Genomic DNA, 26,791 nt, shown 5'->3' on the forward strand with positions numbered 1-26,791 from the left:
CTGTAGCTGATTCGCTAGTTCCTTGACCACTCTGACCCTCAATTTACACATCTGTAAAACGGGGGTGATACTACCTCAGCAGGATGCCTGGCGTGTAGTAACTACTCAGTAGATGTTAAATGATAATGAAAGTGTTGCCATTAAAGGGTCTTCCACGCCCTTGGGACCAGCTGCCTGGCAAAGCGACATTCCCAGGGGCCCAGTCCCACTGGGAGAACCATTCTGTGCCACCCACATGGTGTTTTTCTTTCATTTTCTTTTTTAATATTTTTTTTGTTGTGCTTTAGGTGAAAATTTACAGCTCAAGTTAATTTTTTGTACAAAAATGTATACACATATTGTCATGTGACATTAGTTGCAACCTTTATAATGTGACAGCACACCCCCCCTTTCCACCCTGGGTTTCTTGTATCCATTCAACCAGCTCCTGTCCCTTCCTGCCTTCTCATCCTGCCTCGGGACAGGAGCCATCCACTTGGTCTTGATTATCTGCTTGAACTAAGAAAGAAGCACACTCTTCATTAGTATTATTTTATGTTTTATAGTCCAGTCTAATCTTTGAAGAGCGGGCTTCAGGAATGGTTTTAGTTCTGGGTTAACAGAGTGTCCGGGGCCCATGGCTTTGGGGGTTCCTCCAGTCTCAGTCAGACTATTAAGTCTGATCTTTTTACGTGAATTTGAGTTCTGTTCCACACTTTCCTCCTGCTCCATCAGGGACTCTGTGTTGTGTTCCCTGTCAGGGCAGTCATTGATGGTAGCCAGGCACCCTCTAGTTCTTCTGGTCTCAGGCTGATGGAGTCTCTGGTTTATGTGGCCCTCTTGTCTCTTGGGAAACCCTGGTGGCATAGCAGTTAAGAGCTATGCTTGCTAACCAAAAGGTCAGCAGTTCAAAACCACCAGGCGCTCCTTGGAAACCATATGGGGCAGTTCTACTCTGTCCTGTAGGGTCGCTATGAGGCGGAATTTTACGGGGCTTTGTCTCTTGAGCTAATTAATATTTTCTTTGTGCTTTTGGTGTTCTTCTTTCTCCTTTGCTGCAAGTGTATTGAGACTAATTGATACATCTTAGATGGCCACTCACAAGCTTTTAGGACCCCAGACGCTACTCACCAAAGTGGGATGCAGAACATTTTTTTAATAAACTTTGTTACACTAATTGACTTAGATGTCCCCTGAAACCGTGGTCCCCAGACCTTAGCCCCAGTTACTCTGCCCCTCAGGGTGTTTGGTTGTGTTTAAGAAACTTCTTAGTTTTTGCTTTAGTCCTGCTGTGCTGATTTCCCCTGTATTGTGTATTGTCTTTCCCTTCACCGAAGATAAATTTTTAATATAAAATTAAAAGAAAAAAAATTAATGTGGTAGTACATTCACAAATTCTAACTTCAAAAGGGAATAAGCAAACAGCCAATCTCAACTGTGTGGCCTTTTTTTTTTTTTTTTGCATAAATGACTGCTCTCCTGCACTTTGCTTTTGCACTCACTCACATGACCTGGGCACCCCTCCACATCCACACGTAGACCACCACCCAGGCTTTTCCCAGCCTCAGAGCTGCCTGGGACGGTAGTTAATTTGGCTAATGCCCAGGCAGTAGACACTTAAGGTATTGACAGTGTTTTGACACCTCAAACAAAGCTGCAGTGAATAAGCTTGTTCTGGCCTCACTGTGCCCTTTAAAAATATGAGTCAACATTTGAATAGGAGATTTCACACCCAAATTCAGATTTCTGGCTTCGCTTGAGAATCCAAAGAGCAGTCTCCCTGGACCCACACTTGAACTTGGCAGCAGTCAGGCAGATAGTGGCCACCCCTTTAGAAGGGGCACATGTGCTGGTGCCCCCTGCCCCACTCCGCCCACTTCCCTCTTTCACCTCACCTGCCTGGCTCCTAGAGCCTTGAGAGCTTCAGACCTCTCATCTTCACTGCCTCTTCTTCTCCCTCGTCTCACTTGGAGACCCACTGCTCCTGACGGGTATCCTGGGAGTGGTGCCTAGGGACTTGTTTCTCCACAAATACCTGGCTCACCACCTGGAGCCCTGCTTGAGGGAGGGCCAGGTCTGAGCCTCCAGCATTAATGGCTGTTTGTAGCCTCCACCTCCAGATAATCACATAGGACAGGGGACAGGTGAAGCCCTGAAGATGCAGGTTAAAAAAAGCTCATTAAAGTCCCCTCAAGTGTCTCCAGAGAACTGGTGTGTCTGCTAAAGAATTGGTGTGTGCAGGGCCGGCTTCATGGGCACAGGGTGCTGTGCTCAGAAGGGCCCCGAGCTTGGTTTAATGCTCTACTATTGTCATCTTGAAATTCGTAATGTAACAAGATATTAAGGATAATAATTCCTTTTTTTTTTGGCAGCCGTTTGCGAGGTGCCATTATGTATTACCCCATGTTTTTTAAAAAGTTTTACAGAATAAAATAAATTGCTATGAGAACACGATTTTTTCATGCCTCATCCCACCAATCCTACACCAGAGTCGAGTGGAACCTATGTGTCCCACCTAATATTTATCAAAATCCATATTATCTAACGAAAATTTTAAAAGGCTCAGCAATTCAGCATGCATTCTGCTACTGAAAAACCATTCTATCAACAAAAAATTCACAACAAAAAATAATTCGGTCATAAAAGGGTCATCTGCTTGTATTTATCCCATTCTAGGGTAAGTTGGTTAAGGATAATTCTTAAATTTTTTTTTTAAATAATTTTTATTGTGCTTTAAGTGAAAGTTTACAAATCAAGTCAGTCTGTCACATATAAGCTTATATACACCTTACTATATACTCTCATTTACTCACCCCCTAATGAGTCAGCCCACTCCCTCCTTCCAGTCTCTCCTTTCATGACCGTTTTTGCCAGTTTCTAACCCTCTCTACCCTCCCATCTCCCCTCCAGACAGGAGATGCCAACACAGTGTCAAGTGTCCACCTGATACAAGTAGCTCACTCTTCATCAGCATCTCTCTCCAACCCATTGTCCAGTCCCTTCCATGTCTGATGAGTTGTCTTCAGGAATGGTTCCTGTCCTGGGCCAACAGAAGGTTTGGGGACCATGACCACTGGGATTCTTTTAGTCTCAGTCAGACCATTAAGTCTGGTCTTTTTATAAGAATTTGGGGTCTGCATCCCACTGTTCTCCTGCTCCCTCAGGGGTTCTCTGTTGTGCTCCCCGTGAGGGCAGTCATCGGTTGTGGCTGGGCACCATCTAGTTCTTCTGGTTAATTCTTAATTTTTGAACAAGGGGCCCACATTTCCATCTTATACTTTTCGTTGTGAGTGCCGTGGAGTCAGTTCAACTCATAGTGACCCCAAGTGATAGAACAGAACCCCCAATAGGGTTCTCTAGGCTGCAGTCTTTATGGGAGCAGATTGATGGGTCTTTGTCCCTCAGAGTGAGTGGAGGTAGCTGGTCCTGATGTATGACCTTGGGCAAGCCCTTCCCCTTCTCTGGGCTCCAATAGCATCATCTGTGAAATGGGTGGGTTGGAGCCTTTCCCTCGTAAGAGTGCGACTTGGCCTACTCTGAGCTCAGCCTGTGGGTTAGAACCATAGACCCCCGACTACAGATCCACAGTACTGTTGAAGAGCCCCCAGCTCTGCCTGGCTTTGACCCCAGCCTCCGCCCTGCCGGCACTCACCCCTCACCACCTCTCCCCACAGGCAAACGCTTCCAGGAGTGGTGCTGCGTGATCCTGTGCTTCAGCCTCATTGCCCACAACTTCGTCCACCTCCTGCTGCTGGCCTGCTGGGAACACGCGCCTCTCGTCATGCTGGGCGTCGGTGAGTGCCCAGGAACCTAGCTGGTGTCTGTGCCGCTCAGATGTGTGTATGTGTGTGTGCATGTGCACACGTGCGTGTTCATGTGTGTGTGTGAACATACACGTGCACGGGTTTCATGACGTGAGAACTCTGCCTCCCCGTCTCAGCCAGTGGCACCTCTGTCTCTCCTATCACTTGGGCCAAAACCTGGGCATAAACCTCAGGTCCCTTCTCTCTCTCTCCCTCATACACATATTCCACATCCAAACCATCAGCAAACCCTTCCAGTTCTACTTTCAAAATGCACCCAGAATCCAACCACTTCTGCCCCGCTTGCTGTCCCTACCCTGGTTCAGCACCGTCCTCTCCACCTGGACTCCAGGGCCTCCCTGCCCCCACCCCCCACTGTCCATTCTCCACACATAGCCAGAGAGATCCTATCAGAACCTAAGCAGGTGATGTCACTCCTCTGCTCTGAACACTGTACTAGAATCAAATGCCAGCTCTTTAGCACAGTCTGCAAGGCCCTACCCAGCCTGGCCCCTGCTCCTTTCTGACGGCCTTGCTCCACTTTTGCCCTGGCTCATCCCCCTTCCACCACACTGGCCTCCTCACTCTGCCTCCAACATGGACTGTGGGGCACACTCTCACCTTAGGGCCTTAGGGTATGCTGTTACCTCTGCCTGGAATGCTCTTCCTGCAGACATACCCGTGGTTCATTCCCTCATGACCAGGTCTCTGCTCAGAAGTCACCTCAGGGAGGCCCTCCCTGATTGTCCTTCCAAAAAATAGCAGCCCTGTCATAGGCTATCTCCCCCCGACTCTGTCATACAATATATGTTTTTATTTGTATGTTATGACTCCCCTGACTCAAACATCAGCTCCCTGAGGGCAGGGATTTTGTCTCTTTCGTTCAGGGCTGTGTCCCCAGCACCAAGCACAAGGCCTGGCATACAGCAGGTGCTCAGTAATCGAATGAATGAATGAATGAGCAAGGTGCAGTGTATCGTACCCGCTTGATGGTTTCCATTGGTGATTGTCACCAAGCTACAACCTGGGAGATAGATACGAAGGTCATCATCATTTTTCAAATGAGGAAGCTGAGCCTCAGAGAGAAGAAGGAAGGGATCTGCCCAAAGTCAGACTCCAAGCCAAATGGACAATACAGTTCTTTGCTCCCTGTGCCCATTCCCAGGCACTGGGGTAACTCAGTTTCCTTCCTCACCATGTGACACTCTCCCCTCTTCCCTCTGGCTTGTGCACGCATCCCCTCCCCTGACCTGGGCTCCCAGCTGGCTGCGTCCTCTGTCTGCCCCAGCCTTCTCGGAAGGAGTGTTTGGCTCCCACAATCTCATTAAAAGCATTCTGGCTGCCTAAGCCAATAGTGCTCAGCCGGCTGATTGCACCTTCTGGGTCTGGGATGGGGTGGGGAGGTGCTGGGAACTGGACCGGCAGGAAGGGAAGGAGACTAACCTGTCCACTCCTGGGGAGGCAGTACCACCCCCCCAACCCCGCCCCCAGGAGTGAGCGAGACCTGCACTTCCAGCCTCTCGGCCTCAGAACACCACCTTCAAGGGCAGGAATGTGGACAGCTTGACCTTGGAGCCTCATCTGGGGTGATCACAAACAGGTCCCTGCAGATCTGCATTCAGGTCTCAGCTCCCCCGCTTCCTGGCCACGTGGCCTTGGGTGAGGGCCCTTGTGTCTCTGATGCTCGCTTTTGATGTCTTTGGAATGAGGATGCTCGCAGTCCTGACTCCTAGGCTGCCATGAGGGCAAGATGCTGGTGGTGTGTTTAAGTGCTGAGCGCATAGTGGGGCTCATGGATTTCGTCAGGTCAGTGACTGAATATAGGTGGGAAGGGGATGCTAGCCACCAGGCTGCTGACCAAGGCTTGGGCCTTCAGTGTCTCTGGTCAGTTTAACAATGGAAATTTTGTGAGCACCTGCTGTATGCCAGGCCCCTTGCTCATGGCAACCAGTGAGGGGATTTTGGTCACTATCCTCTGAGAAGCCAAGTGACTTGCCCAGTAGCCCTCACCCGGGCAGCAGAGAGTCTAGGGTTGCAAGTCCTGACCTGCCTGGCTCCTAAACCTCAACTCCCTGCTCCCAGGCTGTGTGACCTCCTGTTAACATTGGAGGACAGTGTGTTCTGAGCAGTGAGCCTGGCGTGGCCTGAGGATTGACAGGGTCAGAGCCCAGGTTTCTGAGTTCGAGGGTGGGCGTCCCAAGCGAGTCACCGCCTGCCTTCGCAGGTTGAGGCCTGTGCTTCTAGCCTCCAGCCCAGCACAGCTGTCTGTGTCTGTTGAACCACCGACTGTCGACTGTTGTGTCATCTCCCAGCCCCTGGGCTGATTAGAGCAGACAATTCCCTGATAGTGGTGTTTGCACAGTTACTGATCGGTTTCTGTGTTAACTCACAGGCAGCAGGGGCACTGTGCCAGCCTGCTAAGCCTGCCCCATGGCCTTCACTGTCTCCTCTGAGGCTCTGGTGCCATGGGGAAGGCCCTGGAAGCCAGGAAGGGCAGAGGCCTGAAAATGTGCCCGGTTAATAAACACAGACCTGGGTGATACAGTGCTGGAAGCAAAATCAAGATAAGGGGGTGGGGAGGGAAGGGGGAGAAGAGGGTCAGGGAAGAGCCTCGTGGGCAGGTGATATTGAATTGAGTGGAGACCTGAAGGAGGTGAGGAAGAGGTTCCTGCAACAAACATCTGGGGAGGGATGTTCCCGGCAGCAGGAACAGTGTAAAGGCCCTAGCCTGGAGTGTGCCTGCTGCATTTGGGGACTAGAGAAGAGGCCACTGGGCTGGAGAAAATTGATCAAAGCGGGAGTGATTGGTGGCAGCTCAGAGACACAGTGGGGGTAGACGGTTAGGGCCTTGAAGGCTGTGGTTGGGACTTGGGGTTTTATTCTCCACGCTGGGAGAAGCCATCAGGGAGTCCCCATGGGGAGCTGACGCTGTCTAATGTTGTGCTGAGGATGGATGGGTTGGGGAGGGGCGGGGAGGAGCAGGCGAGGATGGGCAGTGGAGGTGGTGAGAAGTTGTCAGTTGGGGATGCGCTTTGAAAGGCGAGCCACCAGAATGTGCTGCAATGGTGGATGTGGAGGTGAGAGAGGAGGGGGCCGGTGTGACCACCAGGGATGAGGCTGCTATTAGCAGGGATGGGGATGCAGCAGGGGAGCAGGCTTGAGGGAGATGGAAAGCCAAGGGGAGGTGTCAAACAGGAAGTTGGGAATACAGTCTGGAGCCTGTGAGAAGTGGCCAGAGATAGAAATCTGGAAGTCAGTAGGGGGTAGGGATGGTGTTTGAAGCCCTGAGGCTAGCGGGCGCTCCCAGGGGCTGAGTGCCTTGTGGGGGAGCCATCACAGGAAGGGTGTCTTAGTTATCTAGTGTTACTATAACAGAAATACCACAAGCAGATGGCCTTAACAAAGAGAAGTTTATTTTCTCACAGTAATATAGGCTAAAAGTCCAAATTCAGGGTATCAGCTCCAGGGTAAGGCTTTCTCTGTCTGTTGGCTCTAGAAGAGGTCCTTGTCCTTAGTCTTCCCCTGGTCAAGGAGCTTCTTAGCCGCAGGGTCCCCGGGTCCAAAGGACCGCTTTGCTCCTGGTGCTGCTTTCTTGGTGGTATGAGGTCCCCCGTCTCTCTTCTTGCTTCTCTCTTTTATATCTCAAGAGATTGTCCCAAGACACAGTCCAATTCTGTAGGTTGAGTCCTGCCTCACTAACATAACTGTCACCCATCCTCCCTCATTAACATCATAGAGGCAGGATTTACAACATATAGGAAAATAGCACAATACAGAGAATCATGGCCCAGCCCAACTGATACACACGTTTTTGGGGGGACATAATTCAATGCATGACAAAGGGGTTACAAAGCCCAATAGGAAAATGTGTTTTCAGAAGACTTGGGGTCAACTAGGAACAGCCACCAAGCAGACGCAGCAAGATGGGGACAACAAAGGGACCCCTGGATTTGGCCACGTGGAAGTCATTGGTAGTGACCCTGACAAGGACAGTATTGTCATGAAGGAACGGATGGCCACGGGAGCCTTGAGCTATTTGTTCCACTTGAGAAAAACTGAAGAAAAGTTTGGGGGCTTTGAGTTGGTCCTTCAGAGGTGAATAGGAGTTCTCTGGCAAACAGGCAAAGGTGAAAGTGTTCCAGTACAGAGGTGGGGAATCAGGCCAGAGAGGTCATGGAGCCTCAGACCATGCCCAGCCTTATGGAAAGGTGGTAAAGGCAGTATCTTAGTTATTTAGTGCTGCTATAACAGATATACCCCAAGTGGATGGCTTTAACAAACAGAAATTTATTCTCTCACCGTTTAGGAGGCTAGAAGTCCGAATTCAGGGGACCAGCTCCAGGGGGAGGTTTCTCTCTCTGTCAGCTCTGAGGGAAGGTCCTTATCATCAATCTTCCTCTGGGTCTCGGAGTTTCTCAGCTCAGGGACTCCGGGTCCAAAGGACATGCTCCACGCCCGACTCTTCTTTCTTGATGGTAGGAGATCCTCCTCTTCTCTGCTCGCTTCTCTTCTTAATCTTAAAAGAGATTGACTCAAGATAAACCTAATCCTGTAGATTATGTCCTGCCTCATTAACATAACTGCCTCTAATCCTGTGTCATTAACATCATAGAGGTTAGGATTTACAACACATAGGATAATTACATCAGATCACAAAATGGAAGACAACCACACAATACTGGGAGTCATGGCCTAGCCAAGTTGATACACATTTTGGGGGGACATAATTCAATCCATAACAGGCAAGATTTGAACTCAGGACCACTTGTGAGTAAAGCCCATGGGCTTGCCCTTGGCCACTGTGCCTCCACACCAGTCCTGTGAGACGGGCAGGGGCAAAGAAGTCCCAGCTGGGTGGGGAAATGGAGGTCTCAGGGGCCCAGGGCCTGTCTCCAGGTCACCCAGCGAGTCGGGGCAGCCTGGAGTTCATTATCCCCCATCCCTACCCTGCCCTTGTGTTCTGCAGAGAGGGGTGATAACCAAGCTGAGCCACCCGCAGGGAGAGATAGTGCCAGCCACTGCCACCAGAGCTGGGACAAAGAAGCTTCTGTCTGCCTGCTTCTGCCACCCTTGCCCCCATTAAACAGATCTTGAGCACCTGGCCTAGGGCCTGGAACTGGTGCCTTAGAAACAGCCACCCGAAGAGCCCCAGGAATCATGGGCCCATTTCCTACCCCGGGGGGGTTCCTTCTCTCCTAAAATAATTCGTGACAGCTATCCAAAGCACCTCCCTTCCTGGCCCCAGAAGGCCAGGTTCTCGTCATTTGACAGATGACAAGACTGAGGCTCAGAGAGAAGAGTACTTCTTAAACTATTCACGACTGACAGAGCTTCCTGTGTCCTGGGTACCACGTGTCCTGGGTACCATGCTAAGCACTTGACCTGCGTTAACCCATTTTATTAACTTGCTAGAGGTTAAGTGAGATGTTGTGGCTAGGTGCTATTGAGTCAATTTCGACTCGTAGCGACCCTGTGTAACATACTAGTACTGCCCATGGGATTTTCTAGGCTGAAATCTTTATGGGAACAGACCTCCAGGTCTTTCTCCCAAGGAGCACACTGGCTGGGTTCAAACTGCTGACCTTTCAGTTAGCAGCCAAGTTCTTAACCATTGTACCACTAGGGCTCCTTGAAAGAAACCATAAGCAAGTATAATTATTTATTTAGCTTCTATCCTAACTAGCCTTAAAGGGAAGGAGAGCTGCTTCTTAAGAAATACTGTTGTTGTGTGCTGTCAAGTCAATTCCAACTCATGGCAACCCCATGTGACAGAGTAGAACTGCCCCATAGGGTTTCCTAGGCTGTAATCTTTATAGGAGCAGATGGCCAAGTCTTTCTTCCTTGGAGCCTCTGAGTGGATTCACACTGCTAACCTTTTGGTTAGCAGCCAAGTGCTTGACGTTTGTGCCACCAGGGCCCCTCTAAGCGAGGTGAGTACTATTAATATCCCCATTTCCCAGACCCGAATGTAAAGGCTCAGCCACACCATCATGAATGATCATAGCAATGGTCCCTGGCCACTCGCCACTAGCCCTGACTTGTCCTTGCCACTGTGTGACCTTGGGTGGGCCTAACCCTCGGAGTCTTAGTTTTTTCCTCTGGAAACTCGGGATGCAGTGGAGCCGGTAACTGTGGAGATGAAATGAGATAATACACTTTTTTGAAAAATAGACTTTATTTTTTATGCAAATTTTTAGCCGATGTACACAAAAATCGAGCAGATAGTACAGAGAACTTCCACGTATCTCCCATCCCTCCAATTTTTCTTACTATTAATGTCTTATTTGTGTGGTATATTTGTTACAGTTAATGTAACAAGCTACATCATGGTCATTGATACATTATCACTCACTAAAGTCCGCAACCTTAGATGTTGAGATGTTTCAGCAAATGGATGCAACGCTGACTCATTTATACCAAGAAATTTGGAAGACAGCTACCTGGCCAACTGACTGCAAGAGATCCATATTTATATCCATTCCAAAGGAAGGTGATCCAACAGAATGTGAAAATTATTAAACAGTATCATTAATATCACACATAAGGAGGCCTCACACTACCTGATTTTAGAACCTATTATACCACCTATTAAACCTATTATACCACCACAGTGGTTAAAACAGCCTGGTACTAGTACAACAACAGATACATGGACCAATGGAACAGAATTGAGAATCCAGACATAAATCCATCCACACAGGAGCAGCTGATATTTGACAAAGGCCCAGAGTCAGTTAAATGGGGAAAAGACAGCCTCTTTAACAAATGGTGCTGGCATAACTGGATATCCATCTGCAAAAAAATGAAACAAGACCCATACCTCACACCATGCACAAAAACTAACTCAAAATGGATCAAAGACCTAAATATAAATCTAAAACTATAAAGATCATGGAAGAAAAAATAGGGACAACGCTAGGAGCCCTTATACGTGGCGTAAACAATATACAAAACATTACTAACAATGCAGAAGAGAAACTAGATAACTGGGAGCTCCTAAAAATCAAACACCTATGCTCAGCCAAAGACTTCACCAAAAGAGTAAAAAGATTACCCACAGACTGGGAAAAAGTTTTTAGCTATGACAATTCCGATCAGCGTCTGATCTCTAAAATCTACATGATACTGCAAAAACTCAACGACAAAAAGACAACCCAATTGCAAATTGGGCAAAGGATATGAACAGGCACCTGACTAAAGAAGACATTCATGTAGAAAACAGATACATGAGGAAATGCTCACGATCATTAGCCACTAGAGAAAGGCAAATCAAAACTACAATGAGATTCCATCTCCAACAAGGCTGGCATTAATGCAAAAAACACAAAGTAATAAAATTTGGAGCGGTTGTGGAGAGACTGGAACAGTTATACACTGCTGGTAGGAATGTAAAATGGTGTAACCACTTTGGAAATCAATTTGGCGCTTCCTTAAAAAGCTAGAAATAGAACTACCATACGATCCAGCAATCCCACTCCTTGGAATATATCCTAGAGAAATAAGAGCCTTTACGCAAACAGATGTATGCATACCCACGTTCATTGCAGCACTATTTGTAATAGCGAAAAGATGGAAGCAACCAAGGTGCCCATCAACAGACAAATGGATAAATAAATTATGGTATATTTACAAAATGGAATACTACGCATCAATAAAGAATGATAATAAATCCTTTAAACATTTCATAACATGAAGGAATCTGGAAGGCATTATGCTGAGTGAAATGAGTCAGTTGCAAAAGGACAAATATTATATGAGACCACTATTATAAGAATTCAAGAAATAGTTTAAACAGAAGAAAGTGTTCTTTGATGGTTACGAGAGTGGGGAGGGAGGGAGGGAGAGGGGTATTCAGTAATTAGATAGTAGACAAGAACTATTTTAGGTAAAGGAAAAGACAACACACAATACAGGAGAGGTCAACTGAACTAAACCAAAAGCAAAAAAGTTGCCTGAATAAACTGAACTCTTTGAAGGCCAGCGTAGCAGGGGTGGGGGTTTGGGGACCATGGTTTCAGGGGACATCTAGGTCAACTGGCATAATCTATTAAGAAAATATTCTGCATCCCACTTTGGAGAGTGGCACCTGGGGTCTTAAACACTCACAAGCAGCCATCTAAGATGCATCAATTGGTCTCAGCCCACCTGGACCAAAGGAGAATGAAGAACACCAAAAACACAAAGGTAATTATGAGCCCAAGAGACAGAAAGGACCACATAAACCAGAGACTACATCAGCCTGAGACCAGAATAACTAGGTGGTGCCTGGCTACAACCGATGACTGCCCTGACAGGGAACACAGCAGAGAACCCCTGAGGGTGCAGGAGAACAGTGGGATGCAGAACCTCAAATTCTCGTAAAAACACCAGACTTAATGGTCTGACTGAGACTAGAAGGACCCCAGTGGTCATGGTCCCCAGACCTTTTGTTAGCCCAAGACAGGAACCGTTCCCAAAGCCCACTCTTCAGACAGGGATTGGACTGGACTATAGGAGAGAAAATGATACTGGTGAGGAGCAAGCTTCTTGGATCAAGTAGACACATGAGAGTATGTGGGCAGCCCCTGTCTGGAGGAGAGACGAGAGGGCAGAGGGAGTCAGAAGCTGGCAGAAGGACACAAAAATAGAGGGTGGAGAGAAGGAGCATGCTGTCTCATTAGGGGGAGAGCAACTAGGAGTATATAAATTTTTGTATGACAGACTGGATTTGTAAACTTGCACTTAAAACACAATAAAAAATTTTTTTAAATCACATGTAAGTAAAATTTTGCTGAAGATAATTAAAAAATGGTTGCAGCAGTACATCAACAGGGAACTGCCAGAAATTCATACCAGATTCAGAAGAGGACATGGAGAGAGGGATATCATTGCTGATGTCAGATAGATCTTGGCTGAAATCGGAAAATACCAGAAAGATGTTTACCTGTGTTTTATTGACTGTGCAAAGGCATTCAACTGTGTGGATCATAACCAAAACCAAACCCAACGCCATCGAGTCAATTCTGATTCATAGCGACCCTACAGGACAGAGCAGAACTGCCCCATAGAGTTTCCAAGGAGCGCCTGGTGGATTCGAACTGCCGACCCTTTGGTTAGGAGCTGTACTGCTTAGCCATTACGCCACCAGGGTTTCCTGTATCATAACAAGCTATGGATAACATGGTGAAGAATGGGAATTCAGATGACACAGCCCTGCTTGCTGAAAGCAAGGAGGACTTGAAACACTTATTGACGAAGATCAAAGACCATAGCCTTCAGTACGGATTACACCTCAACATAAAACAAAAATCCTCAAAACTGGACTAATAAACAACACCAGGATAAACGGAGAAAATATTGAAGTTGTCAAGGATTTCATTTTACTTGGATCCACAGTCAACACCCAAGAAATCAAAAGACTAATTGCATTGGACAAAATTTGCTGCAAAAGACCTCTTTAAAGTCTTACAAAGCAAAGATGTCACCTTGAGGACTAAGGAGTGCCTGACCCAAGCATGGTATTTCCAGTCACCTCATATGCTTGTGAAAGCTGGACGATGAATAAAGAAGACTGAAGAAGAATTGATACCTTTGAATTAAGGTGTTGGTGAAGAACATTGAATATCACGGACTGCCAGAAGAACAAACGAATCTGTTTTGGAAGAAGCATAGCCAGAAAGCTCCTTAGAAGGGAGAAGGGCAAGACTTCATCTCACATACTTTGGACATGGTACCAGGAGAGACCAGTCCCTAGGGAAGGACATCATGCTTGATAAAGTAGAGGTCAGCAGAAAAGAGGAGGACCCTTAATAAGATGAACTGACAACAGTGGCTGAAACAATGGGCTCAAAATATAGCAAGAAATGTGAGGCTGGCGCAGGACCGGGCACTGTTTCATTCTGTCGTACATAGGGTCACTATGAGTCGGAACCAACACGGCACCTAATGGCAACAGTCCATACTTCATAAATAGTCACTAATACATTATTATTACCTGAAGCCCATACTTTAAGGAACCTTAGTTGTGCAGTGCTTAAGTGCTCAGCTGCAAAACCAAAACGTAGGCAGTTCAAACCCACCAGCCACTCCATGGGAGAAAGATGTGGCAGTCCCATGGGGCAATTCTACTCTGCCCTATAGGGTTGGTATGAATTGGAATCAACTCTACAGCGACGGGTTCTAAAGTCCATACTTTTTTTTTGTACTTTAGATGAAGGTTTACAGAACAGACTAGCTTCTCATTAAACAATTAGTATGCATATTATTTTGCAACATTGGATACCAACTCCATGACATGTCAGCACTCTCTCTACTGGAACTTGGGTTCCCTATTACCAGTTTTCTCATCCTCTCTTGCCTTCTAGTCCTTGCCCCTGGGCTGGTGTGCCCATTTTGTCTTGTGCTGTTATATGGGTCTGTCTAATCTTTGGCTGAAGGGTGAACCTCAGGAGTGACTTCATTACTGAGCTGAGCTAAAAGGGCGTCCGGGAGCCATACTCTCAGGGTTTCTTCAGTCTCTGTCAGGCCAGTGAGTCTGGTCTTTTTTTGTGTGTGGTTAGAATTTTGTTCTACATTTTTCTCTGGCTCCGTCCGGCCCCCTCTATTGTGATCCCTGTGAGGGCAGAGGTAGCTGGTTACTATCTACTTTTGCTGGACTCAGTCCCGCGGAGGCTGTGGTAATTGTGTTCCATTAGTCCTTTGGACTAATCTTGCCCTTGTGTCTTTGTGTTTTTGGTTTCCTTCATTCTCCCTTGCTTCCGATGGGGTGAGACCAGAGGAATATCTTAGATGGCTGCTCACTTAAAGTCCATATTTTATTCAGATTCCCTTAACATTTTACCTAATGTTCTTTTTCTGTCTAAGGATCCCATCCAGGATGCCACAGTACATTTAGCTGTCATGTCTCCTTAGGCTCCTTTTAGCTATGACAGTTTCTCAGACTGCCCTTGTTTTTAATGACCTTGGTGCTTTTGAGGAGTAGTGGTCAGGTATTTTGTAGCATGCCCCTCTCGGAATTTGTGTGAGACTTTTCTCATGACTGGGGTTCTGGGTTTGGGGGAGGAAGATCTCAGAGGTAAAGTTCCCTTTTCATCACATCGTAAAAAATCAACTTCATTTTTGACCGTCGATACTGACCATGATCACCTGGCAGAGGTAGTGTCTGTCAGGTTTCTCTGCTGTAAAGTTACTCCCTTCCCCCGTTCCATACTGTCTTCTTTGGAAAGAAGTCCCTAAGCGCAGCCCACACTTACAGAGTAGAGAGTTATGCTTCCCAATAGTGTGCTGTTAACACCCTCCACATGCTGCCTTTGACACAAAAGGGCTCCATAAATGTCAACCGCTGTCTTAGTCATCTAGTGCTGCTATAACAGAAATACCACAAGCAGATGGCTTTAACAAAGAGAATTTTATTCTCTCACAGTCTAGTAAGCTACAAGTCCAAATTCAGGGCATCAGCTCCAGGGGAAGGCTTCCTCCTCTCTGTCAGCTCTGGAGGAAGGTCCTTTTCATCAGTCTTTCCCGGTCAAGGAGCTTCTCAGTGCAGGGACCTCGGGTCCAAAGCACGCGCTATGATCCCAGTGCTTCTTTTTTGGTGGTAAGCTCCCCCCAGCCCCGCGCCCGCTGATGGCACAGTGGTTAAGCATTCGTCTGCTAACTAAAAGGTCGGGCCGTTCAAACTCACCAGCCGTTCCTTGAGAGAAAGATGTGGCAGTCTGCTTCCAGAAATAGTACATCCTTGGAAACCCTATGGGGCAGTTCTACTCTGTTCTATAGAGTGGCTATGAGCCGAAATCAACTCAACAATGGGTTTTGGTTTGGTTTCTACACATCTGTCTCTTCCCATCCCAGCATTGCCACTCGCAAGCTGTGTGACTGGGGTGGATGGCTGTTTGACTTCTCTGAGCCTCTTTCTTCATCAAAGAAGTGGGATCATAAAATCATATGTGAGACCATTTCAGGGAGTATCACATGACATGAAGGAAATAAATGAGGAGGAAGTGACCAAGAACACCCACGTGGAGGGTTGGGTGGCTTTTTGCCCTGAGCTCAAAGGCTGAGGAAGAGCAGCCACAGAGGTGGTTTAGGGAGGGGGTGCCAGGCAGAGGGAACAGCAAGTGCAAAGGCCAGTGGGCAGCAAGCTCAGAGCCTGATGTATCTTTGTCTGTAGAGTTTGGCACACGGTAGGTCTAATGGAATGTTGATTTTTTGATTAAATGACTGAATAATAATAGCAGCAGCAACAAAGATATGTATTGAGAGCTTAGTATGTGCCAAGCATTTTATGTAGGGTTCTAACTAGATTAATTCAACAGACGTTTCCTGAGTCCCTACTGTGTACCCTGCCGGTTGCCTGGAGTCGGTTCTGACTCCTAGTGACCCTGTAGGACAGAGTAGAACTGCCCCATAGAGTTTCCAAGGAGCGCTGGTGCATTTGAAGTGCCGACCTTTTTGGTTAGCAGCCAAGCTTTTAACCACTGCACCAGGAATAGAGCCATAAACAAAGCCGACTAAACTCCCTGATCTTGCGGAGCGGGAGACAGTAAACCAAACAAAGAAGTTATATGTGATACGTGCTTAGAGAAAAATAAAGCAGGACAGGAGATAGAAAGTGCTGGAAGAGGAGGGGGAAGGTGCCGTTTTAGATCAGGTATCTATCCAGGGAGGACATTTGACCAATGAAGGAAGTGAGGGAGTGAGCTTACATATACATCTTGGGAAAGAGTGTTCCAGGCAGAGAGAACAGCAAATACAAAGTCTCAGAGGCAGCAGGGAACCAATAGGGCTGGGATGCAGTGAGTGGAGGAAGGGCGATGGGAGGTGGCTCCAAGTTGCTGCCCACTTGGCCTCAGTTTCCCCATGTGTACAATGGTGTTGGTGTATCCTGCTGGGTTAGATCAATCAGGTGAAGAGCCCAGCTCTGCCACTTGCCAGCTGTGTGACCTTGGCTCAGTTATTTCCACTCTCTAAGCCTCAGTTTCTACTTCTGTGAAATGGAAATAAAAGTGGTACCAGCTTCCCAACAGATGGTGAGAATTCAGTATATAACGCCCTGTGCCTGGCATTGAGAAAGTGCTCAATAAATGGTAGCTGCTTTTTTTTGTTTGTTTTTAATCATCGTCACTCTCATTTTATGAGGAAACTGGGACACACAGCTAATGAGTGACAGAGCTGGAATTTGAGCCCAGACCTAACAGCTCTTAACTTCTGTTATATTGAACCCACAAATGAGTGAGTGGTGTTCGGGGCCTCTGAGGGGACCCAATAACCAGCACTCTGTTTCCCCACTTCAGTTCTGAACAATTTGAGAACAAAGACAAGAAGGCTGCTGAGGGCTAAATTATTGTGTTGATTGCTGAGAAAAGCTAGGCTGGGAGATGTGGCTTCTATCTGTAGGCAAGGTACTTCCTGGAACCAAACTCCAGAAGGAACCAGACATCTTCATCCTATTACTGTCAGCACTAGAGCAGAACGGACTTCCCCACATGGAGCTGTTTGGGGGCAGAGAGAAGGGGCTAGCTCCTGATAGGGAAAGGTTGAGCTGAGCATGCCCAGTTTATTCCTTCCACACTCACCAAGCAGATGGGCAGAGCAAGTTAAAGGGGTGATCAAGGTCAGAAGTGCTATGGGCAGGCAGGGTGTCCGATGCACGTTGCCCCACCCCCACCTCATCTTCTCATCCACAGTTGCAGGGGCTCTCATTGCTGACTTTCTGTCCGGCCTGGTGCACTGGGGTGCCGACACATGGGGTTCCGTGGAGCTGCCCATCGTGGGAAAGGTACGTATGTCAACCCCACCCTGCATCCCAGCCCACTTCCTCCAGAAGTTAGGTTGGGCTGTATGACCTTGGGTGAGCCCCCTTTCACTCTGAGCCTTTGTTTTCCTGTCTGGAAGATGGAAACTGTCATTCCAGCCTGCCCCCACCCTCATTCCTGAGACTGGACCAGGAATCTGCTGGAATCCTCTGGAAGGAAAAGCATCAGGCACTGGAAAGCCAGAGAGATTTGATAGGTGCCTGTCTCACCAGAATGCCTTGAATTTGGGGGCTGTGTTCTCCAGTGCTCCATTATTATATCAGTCAGGTTTTTGTTTTGTTTTGTTTTGTTTTTTGGTACAGAAAATTCAGTCCAAACTGGTGTACTCAAACAAGAGTATTTGGTTCATGTAACTGAAAGTGTCAGGGATAGAGCCAGATTGAGGCATGGCTGGATCCAGTAAGACAGACATGATGTTCTTTAGACTCAGTCTCTCTCCATCTCTATCTCTGCTTATCTTTCTGTTGGCTTCACTCTCAGACAGGCTTTCCCCTCATGAGGTGGCCAAAATGGCCCCCAGCTGCCCTAGACTTCCATCTTCCCAGCTGTCACCCCAGTGGAAAGAGAGCTTCCCCTTTCCAGTGTTGTCATTGTTAGTTGCTGTCGAATCAGTTCTGACTCATGGTGACCCCATGTGTACAGAGCAGAACTGCCCCATAGGGTTGTCAGGGCTGTGACCTTTTGGAAGCAGATCACCAGGCCTGTCTTCCAAAGCATCTCTGGAAGGGTTTGAACTGCCAGCCTCTTGGCTAGTAGTCAAGGACTTAACAGTTTGCACCACCCAGAGACTCCTCCTTTCCCCTAGTTACAGCCAAAGTCCCAGGGCTTATTCCCATTGGCCCAGCTTGGATCACATGCCCATCTCCCAGCCAGTTCCTCTGCCCAGGGGGGTGGAATATTCTAATTGGCCAGGCCTGGGTCACGTGTTCACCTCCTAGCTAGGTGGTGAGGTCAGTCCTATCAGAACCGCTTCAACCAAGAGAAGGGGGAGGGCTATTACCAGAAGGAGGGGCTTGGGTGCTGGAGAGGCAAAGAGAGGTCCCAGCCTGTTACCATGAGGTGCCTGACTATCCCAGGCCAGGAAAGAAGCATGGAGATGATCTCCAAGCCCCCTCATAGCATAGATGGGGAGAATGAGGCCCAGGGAAGGGCATTAACCAGCCTAAGGTCTCTGCCAGGATCATTTCAACCCATCTTCAGCTCTAGTTGCTGGACCTAGCCCCTGAAGGCTGGGTGGGATCTTTGTCAGCCTCAGGGTGGTGGGAATGTTGGGGCATCCCTGGGGCAGGGTGGTGAGCCCGAGTTGAGTGTGTTTAGGATGTCATAGAGAACGGCTGACCACCATGGGGTGACTGCTTGGGCCGTATCCCCACCCCCACCCCACCCCGACCCCAGGCTTTCATCCGCCCATTCCGGGAGCACCACATCGACCCAACGGCCATTACACGGCACGACTTCATTGAGACCAATGGGGACAACTGTCTGTTGACACTGCTGCCGCTGCTAAACATGGCCTACAAGTTCCGCACCCAGAGCCCTGGTAAGCCATGCCAGGTGGTGGTGGACTGGGAGGGGACTGTCAGGGGCAGAGACTACCCCTCCTTTTGTGGCTCATGTGCATTGGACCCTTCACAGGGTTTAAAAAACTCTAAGCGGAAGGGGAGACTGAGGCCCGGCAGGGGGTGGGGACCGAGCTCACCTGAGGCCATGTGGGAGGTTAGAAGAAGGCTCCTGGGTGCTGTCCTGGGACAGGAGCTGCCCACGGGTATATGTCGAGGTCCAGGCTGACGGTGTCCCCCTACCGCACGTGACAAGCCCTGCGAGCACTTTCTCCTCACCTTACAGAAGCCCTGGAGCAGCTATACCCCTGGGAGTGCTTCGTCTTCTGCTTGATGATCTTTAGCACCTTCACCAACCAGATCCACAAGTGGTCGCACACATACTTCGGGCTGCCACCCTGGGTCACCCTCCTGCAGGACTGGCACATCATCCTGCCGCGGAAACACCACCGCATCCACCACGTCTCGCCCCACGAGACCTACTTCTGCATTACCACAGGTGCGGCCGCCCCTGCCTGTCTCAGCAACATCCTCAGGGCCAGACCTAACCCTCCTGGAAGGCCATCCCAGAACAGCACTTACTGAGCACCTACTATGTGCCGGGCAGTATTCTAGGTGCTAAGGGCATAGCAGTACGTAAGACAGACAGTCCCCTCCCCTACCCTGCCTCTTGGAGGTGTGCCTTCAACCACCCATCTACCCAGCAGATCTTAATTGAGCACCTACTATGTGCAAGGCAGTGCCCTAGGCTTAGGATACAGGAGCGAACAAAATAGGCAAAATCCCTGGCCCCAGGAAGTTTGCATTCTAGTGGGAGAAACAGACAATAAATAGAACACATAGTCTGTCTGATATGCTAACTGTCATGGAGGCAAATAAAGCAGGGAGTCGGGGAGGACACCCTTCTAAAGCGGGTGGTCAGAGAAGGCCTCTCTGAGGCAGTGACATTTGAACAAAGACCTGAAGGAGGTAAGAAAGGGGGCCAGGCAGCTCTCTGGAGGAAGAGCATTCCAGATAGCGGGGACAGTAGGTGCAAAGACCCTGAGGCTGGAACATGTGTCTCATTTGGCAGAAGCAAGGAGGCCAGTGTGGCTAGAGCAGAGGGAGTGAGGGGGAGAGTGACAGGAGAGATGACAAAGTCCAGGTGTGGTAAATCTGTGGAGGTAAACAAAGCAGGTGGGAGGCAGAGAGCAATGGGGAAAGGGAGTTGGGGGGCAGCTGTTTATGTGAGGAGATCAGGGAAGGTCTCTCCAAGGCTGCATCATAAGATCGGAAATCTGAAAAAACTGTGGGAGAGGCCCCCCAAATAATGAGACATATCAGCCCAAGCAAAAGTCCAAGTGCAAAGGCCTTCAGCAGGAACACGCCTGCTGTGATCCAGGAACAGTGAAGAAGGTCACATGCCGTTGGCAGTTAATATGCTAGTGCCAAAGACATGAGGTGGGGTGAGCAGGTGTCCCGGGGCACCAGAGACGTGAGGTGAGGTGAGGTGAGCAGGTGTTCTGGGGCACCAGAGACATGAGGTGAGGTGAGCAGGTGTTCTGGGGCGCCAGAGACATGAGGTGAGGTGAACAGATCTTCTGGGGTGCCAGAGACATGAGGTGTTATGTGGCGTCCCCGGGGCCAGTATATTAGAGGTGCTGTCAAGTCAGGCCAACTGAAGTTTGAATACCAGCTCCTTCATGTGTGCCTCACAAACCTCCTTGGGTGTCACTTTTCTCATCCACAAAATGAGGCTACAGCCACCTCCTCCACATGCCGCCTTCATTGGGCAGCAGTGAGGACGGCAAGATAGCAGATGCAAAGTGCTTGGTGCATAGTAGGTACTCAGCAAAATACAGCTGGTGCTGTTATTTTTTTAAAGGCAGAGCTGAGAGGCACAAAAGAGATTTTGCAAATCCTAAAGTCATGCCTGTCAGAGAGCAGTTGGAGGAGTTAAAATTTAGGCTCTTTAGGGAGATTGGTTAGCTACTCAGGCATGCCTGGCTTCAGATCTGGATTGGCCACCTACTAATAAAGAGACCCCTCTCAGAACCTCATCTGTAGAAAATGAGACTGATAATAGTATCTGCCTCATGGTGGGAGTAAGGAGGCTTTTGTATGGATTAAATAAATAAGATTGTTAGCAATATTTATTAAGTACCTACTATTGCCAGGCAAAGGAGCCCTGGTGGTACCCTGTTTAAGTGCTCGCTTGGCTGCTAACTAATAGGTCTGCAGTTTGAACCCACCAGCCACTCCTCAGGAGAAAGATGTGGCAATCTGCTTGCATAAAGATTACAGCCTAGGATCTGTGGGGCAGTTCTCCTCTGTCCTGTAGGGTTGCTACGAGTCCGAATCAACTCAGCAGCACCTAACATTGCCAGGCACTGTTCTGGGCACTGGGGATAAGACAATGAAAGACACAGGGTTTCTGCCTTTCAGAACTTACATTCTAGTTATAGGTTGGGGCAGAGACCAGCATGAAACAGAGAAATAGTGAATTAATGAAGATCATCACAGGTTATGATAGAGGCTATAAAGAAATGAGAGGCTGACGTGACAGGTCTTGGGTGCTGCTTAAGCAAGGTGGTCAGAGAAGGATTCCCTGCAGAGGTGGTGACAAGAAACACCCCTGGCGTGCTCAGCCTATAGGAAGCACTCAGTAAGAAAGTGAATGTGTCTGGTGGATCCCGATCCCCTGCCCTGTGCTGGCTTGTGCCCTCCACCCCAGCCAAGGCCAGTTCCCTCACAACTTCCCCCTGACTGCTCCCCGACTCAAGCCCTCGTGCCCGTTCCCCTGCAGGCTGGCTCAACTACCCCCTGGAGAAGATCGGCTTCTGGCGACGCCTGGAGGACATCATTCAGGGCCTGACGGGCGAGAAGCCTCGGGCGGATGACATGAAATGGGCCCAGAAGATCAAATAACTCTCTGAGCCTGCCACCTCGTTGCCAACCTTCCCTAGCCCCCCCAAACCGAAGCCATCTGCCAAACTCCAGCCTCCTCGCCGCTAGCCCCTCCGATGGAGAGGACGCCTCCTGGGCTGGGCCCAGGCCCCCCAGTCAACCCCTTGTGACACAGAATACTTGAGCCACTGACAGTTTTTTTCTGTTTTCTTTCCTTTGCCCCTCCCCAGCCACCTGAGCTCTATCTGCCAAGCCTCTGACCCGCAGAAAAAGGAGCCCCGCCCTGCCACCCGTCCCTGGGTAGATAGGGCACTCACCCACCCCTGCACACCAGCTGCCCCCCAACTCACTGGGCAGCCCTTCCATGTGGCTAGTGTTGGGGCCATTGAGTCATCTTTTTCTGTCCCCAGTGGTTTGGGGAGCTGCTGGCATGCCTGAGTGTCCACGGAGCTGGCCCTGCAAACTGACCCCAGAGCAGCAAAGCTCATTGAGGGTCTCTGAGGTCAGGTGGACAAGAGAGACCGGAGTCCCCTGACCAAGTGTAGACCTCCTCCCCAACCCACTCCACCTGTCCACATGGTTCCAGCCAGAGCTGATTATTTCCCATCTGAGGTGTCTTCACAGGGCACAGCCCCTGCCAAGGGTCTTGGTCATTTGGAACGGGACACAGTGTCCCCTCTGGTCAGGGGTATGTCAGGGAAGGAAGAGTGGGGCTTTTTTGTTTTGTTTTTGTTTTTTTTTTTTAAAGGTGCTTGCTTGTTTAATGTAAATAATAGAAAGCCTTAATATCTTTTCTGTAACACGGAGTAATATTTTAATGTCATGTTTTGGATGTACATAATATATTTATAACAAAGCAGCAAGAGTCTACTTACCCTTGGCTGCCTTGTGGTATTTCCTGGTTGGCTCTTGGGGAGAAGAGTGGTAACGGGGCCCAGTGGTGAGGCCTCACCCCACCCTAGCACCCCTCAGTCCTAGGCTCAGAGTGGGGCTTTGGCCACCAGAGACAGTGGATTAATGTTACCCACTCCCAGCACTCTGGAAGGCTCCCCAGTTGGGTGAGGAAGGGTCTTCAGCAGACCATGAGGAGGAGGATAAGGAAGGCTGGTCCCTGTTCCTGAATTCCTTCAGCTGATGTTCGCTGGCACCTGGTGTGTCCCAGTTTCCGGCCTGGCCACCAGGGTGCAGCCATGAACAAACCAACAAGGACCTGCTCTGGTGGTGTTAACCCCCTGGGGAGAGAGCAACAGTAAACATAAGTGCACCTGGAAACACAGATGGTGATTTGTAAGGAGAGTCAAACAGGATGGGAGCCATCAGAAAAGCAGGGAGGGGCTCTGAGGGGACACTGGAACTGAGATCCGGAGGAGGAGATGGAGTTAGGTGGGGGAAGAGCTGAGGGAAGAAACCTCCTGACGAACAGCAAAGGCGCGGAGGCAGGAAGCTTGGAGTTTGTGACAGCGAGGCAGCAACTGTGACTGGAGTATAGGGAATGAGGGGAAAGTAGGAGGAGATGAAAAAAAAGGAGGAGATGAGGTTGGAGAAATAGGGCCTGGGTTGGGTCATGTGCCTATCTGTGAGCCAATCACCTTGCTGGGGGGAGGGGGTAGTGATGTGTTCTGATTGGCCCCACCTGGATCATCCCTTCTCAAGCCACAGGGGCTAAGAGGACAGAGGGATGGTTCCCAAAAGAAAAATTAAGGTGTTCTTACCAAAGAAGTCGCTGGCAGGGCAGGCAGCCAAACTTGGGAGGAGCCCAGTAGGCAGCCTTGGGGCTGCAGGGGTTGGTTTCCTGCCCACAGGCCCTGGTGGGGTAGTCTCATGGCAGTTGCCAGGGAGCCAGCAAAGACTCCCAGACCTCCAGAGAGTTTAATAATTTGCCCAAGTTTCCACAGATAGTAATGGCAGAATCAGGTCTCAGACCCAGACTGTCTTGCTGCTCCAAGTCCAAAGGGCTGGAAGATACTTTCCAAAACTGATATAAGGTGTTTTGCATCAGTTCTGGGAGTAGTGGGTAACTTGTGGGATCGGGGATTGCTACCACGAAGCTGTGAGGCCAGGCAGGGGGAGATTCTAAAATCTGCTGAACACTTAGCACGTATGCAAAGAGGTCTGTGTGCAGGGGTCAGCCAGCAGGCCCTGCAGCTCGGTCAGGAGGGTACTATTAGGCCCCATTTGCAGATAAGGAAAGGGAAGCAATGAAAGGTCATGTAACACGCTCAAGGTCACACTGCTGGTGGGTGGCAGAGCTCTTTCACTTTCGTATCTGTCCCACCGTCCCCATCTGTATGGAGAAAGGAAGTGAGGCAGGTAGCAAGTGAGACGTGTGTCCGCTCAGAAAACAGCACACATGGGAGCAGCAGGGGACCTAGATGACCTGGAGACGTCAGGCCCCAAAGGGCAGCTGCTACTCGCATCCACCAATTCAATAGGAGCCAGAAGTCCAGACTTTTTAAATACTGGCTTATTTTTTGAAACCCTGGTGGTGTAAGTGGTTAAGAGCTATGGCCGCTAACCAAAAGGTCGGCAGTTTGAATCTACCATTTCCTGTTTGGAAACTATGGGGTAGTTTCACTCTGACCTATAGGGTCGCTATGAGTCAAAATCACCTCAAAGGCAATGGGTTTTTTGGGTATGGCTCGAATTCTGCCCAGCACTTCCCCCCAGGTGCAGGGCTGGCCTGGATTTAGGTGAGTTTGTGCTGCTCTCTGCTGCTGTCTGGTGACTGAGCGGGGTAGGTGGAAGGCACACGGATGGACTTCCAGACAGGATGTCACATGTCCCCGTTGGGACCTGCTTCTCAGAGGGGTATCAGCCAGAGTGAGTCCTCCAGAGAAACACAACCAATAGGATGTATATGTGTGGTGTGTGTATGTATGTGTATATTCACACACCACACGTATACATATATAGGGTTTATTTTAAGGAATTCACTCACAAGATTGACGGGGCTGGAAAGTCTGAAATCTGTAGGGCAGGCCAGCAGGCTGGAAACGTGGGAGTTGATGGCATCTTAAATAAGGAGACTTGAGGCAGAATTTATTTGCAAAGCAACCCCTGCAGCCCCAAGCCACCCATCTGGCCCTCCAAAGAGCCTGGCTGTCAGTCCCATGGCCATGAATGTCTTTTGGTAACAACACCTTTGTTTTTCTTTTGGGAGCCATCCCTTCCTCCTCAGACTTTGCTCTTAAGGCCCGCCCACATTATCAAGAGTAATCTCCTTTACTTGAAGTCAACTGATTGTAGATGTTAGCCACATCTACAAAAACACCTTCAGAGCAACACCTAGATCCGTGTTTGATTAAATAGCTGGATACCATGGCCTAGCCAAGTTGGCACATAAAATTAGCCATCACAGAGAGGTCAGGGCACATGCCTCAGGGTACTTGCCCCCAACTTTAGCCCCCACACCCCTTTTAATACACCTAAATATTTCAAGCTACCCTTTTAAACATCATTTCATAATAGGTAGTGCATGTATAAGGTAAAGAATAAGCCTCAAACAGTACACAATGGTCTAGCACATGGGTCAGCCAACGACGACCAGTGGCCAAATTTGGCCCACCAATTTTTCTATGGCCCAAAAGCATTTTTAAATGGTTGAGAAAAAAAAAATATTTCATGGCACATGAAATTCAGATTTAACTATCAATAAAGTTTTATTGGAACGGTCACACCCATTCATTTATGTATTGTCTATGGCTGCTATACACAGGCAGAGCTGAATAGTTGCAACAGAGGCCATATAGCCCGCAAAGCCTAAAATATTTACTGTCTGGCCTTTTACAGAAAAAGGTTTACCACCTTCTGGTCTACAGTGAGGAGCCCTGGTGGTGCAGTGGTTAAAGTGCTCAGCTGCCAACCAAAAGGTTGGCAGTTCAAACCCACCAACCGCACCATGGGAGAAAGATGTGGTAGTTGGCTTCCATAAAGATTTAATGTTGAAAACCCAACGGGGCAGTTCTACTCTGTCCTATAGTGTTGCTCTGAGTTGAAATTGACTCGGTGGCAGTGGGTTTGGTTTTGGGTGGGTCTCGAGTGAAAAGTGAATTTCTCTCCTACATATGTGCCCAGTTCCCCTCCCTGGGGGCCATCATAACAAGAAGACCCTTGGAAGTTCCTGTCCCCTTTTCCATGAGACCAGAACTAGATGGTGCCCAGCTACCATTACTGAACATTTTGATCAAAGATTCTATAGAAGAATCCTGATCAAATGGGAGGAAAATGCAGAACAGAATTTCAAATTCTCATGAAATCCAGAAATTCTGGAGCCATGGAGGCTGAATGAACCCCCAAAACTACTGCCCCGAGATAATCTTTAAACCTTAAACCAAAAATATCCCCTGGAGTCATCTTAAAACTAGACAATAGTTTAGCTTAACTATTAAAAAAGGTCTGCCTTGAGCATTATGCTCTTTTTTTTTTCCTAAATTTTATTTTGTTGAGAATATATACAGCAAAACATACACCAATTCAACAATTTCTACATGTACAATTTAGTGATATTGGTTATATTCTTTGAGTTGTGCAACCATTCTCACCCTCCTCTGAGTTACCCCTCCATCACTAACGTAAATTCACTGCCCCCTAAGGTTCCTATCTAATCTTTCAAGTTGCCATTTTGCTCTTTTAAGATCTATATGACAACAGCAACTTGAAAGATTAAATAGGAAGCTTAGGGGGCAGTGAGTTTATGTTAATGAGGGAGGAACAACGTGGAAAAGGAGGGTGAGAATGGTTGTGCAACTCGAAGAACGTAATCGGTGTCATT

At 48.6% G+C, this 26,791-nt stretch overlaps 1 protein-coding gene across 1 annotated transcript in view; it reads left to right on the forward strand.

The window, feature by feature from the left end:
• The window catches only part of PEDS1 (plasmanylethanolamine desaturase 1), a 35,785-nt gene extending 9,313 nt beyond the window's left edge, over positions 1 to 26,472 (forward strand). Inside the window, exons 2-6 of the mRNA XM_049868931.1 lie at positions 3,654 to 3,773; positions 17,447 to 17,538; positions 18,971 to 19,115; positions 19,421 to 19,633; positions 21,920 to 26,472. Coding sequence (XP_049724888.1) covers positions 3,654 to 3,773; positions 17,447 to 17,538; positions 18,971 to 19,115; positions 19,421 to 19,633; positions 21,920 to 22,041 — 692 coding nt within the window. The 3' untranslated portion in view covers positions 22,042 to 26,472. The remainder of the gene's footprint in view (positions 1 to 3,653; positions 3,774 to 17,446; positions 17,539 to 18,970; positions 19,116 to 19,420; positions 19,634 to 21,919) is intronic.
• The last annotated feature ends 319 nt before the right edge of the window (positions 26,473 to 26,791 follow it).

The sequence above is a fragment of the Elephas maximus genome, chromosome 25 (assembly GCF_024166365.1).
Source record: "Elephas maximus indicus isolate mEleMax1 chromosome 25, mEleMax1 primary haplotype, whole genome shotgun sequence".
Taxonomy (NCBI): domain Eukaryota; kingdom Metazoa; phylum Chordata; class Mammalia; order Proboscidea; family Elephantidae; genus Elephas; species Elephas maximus.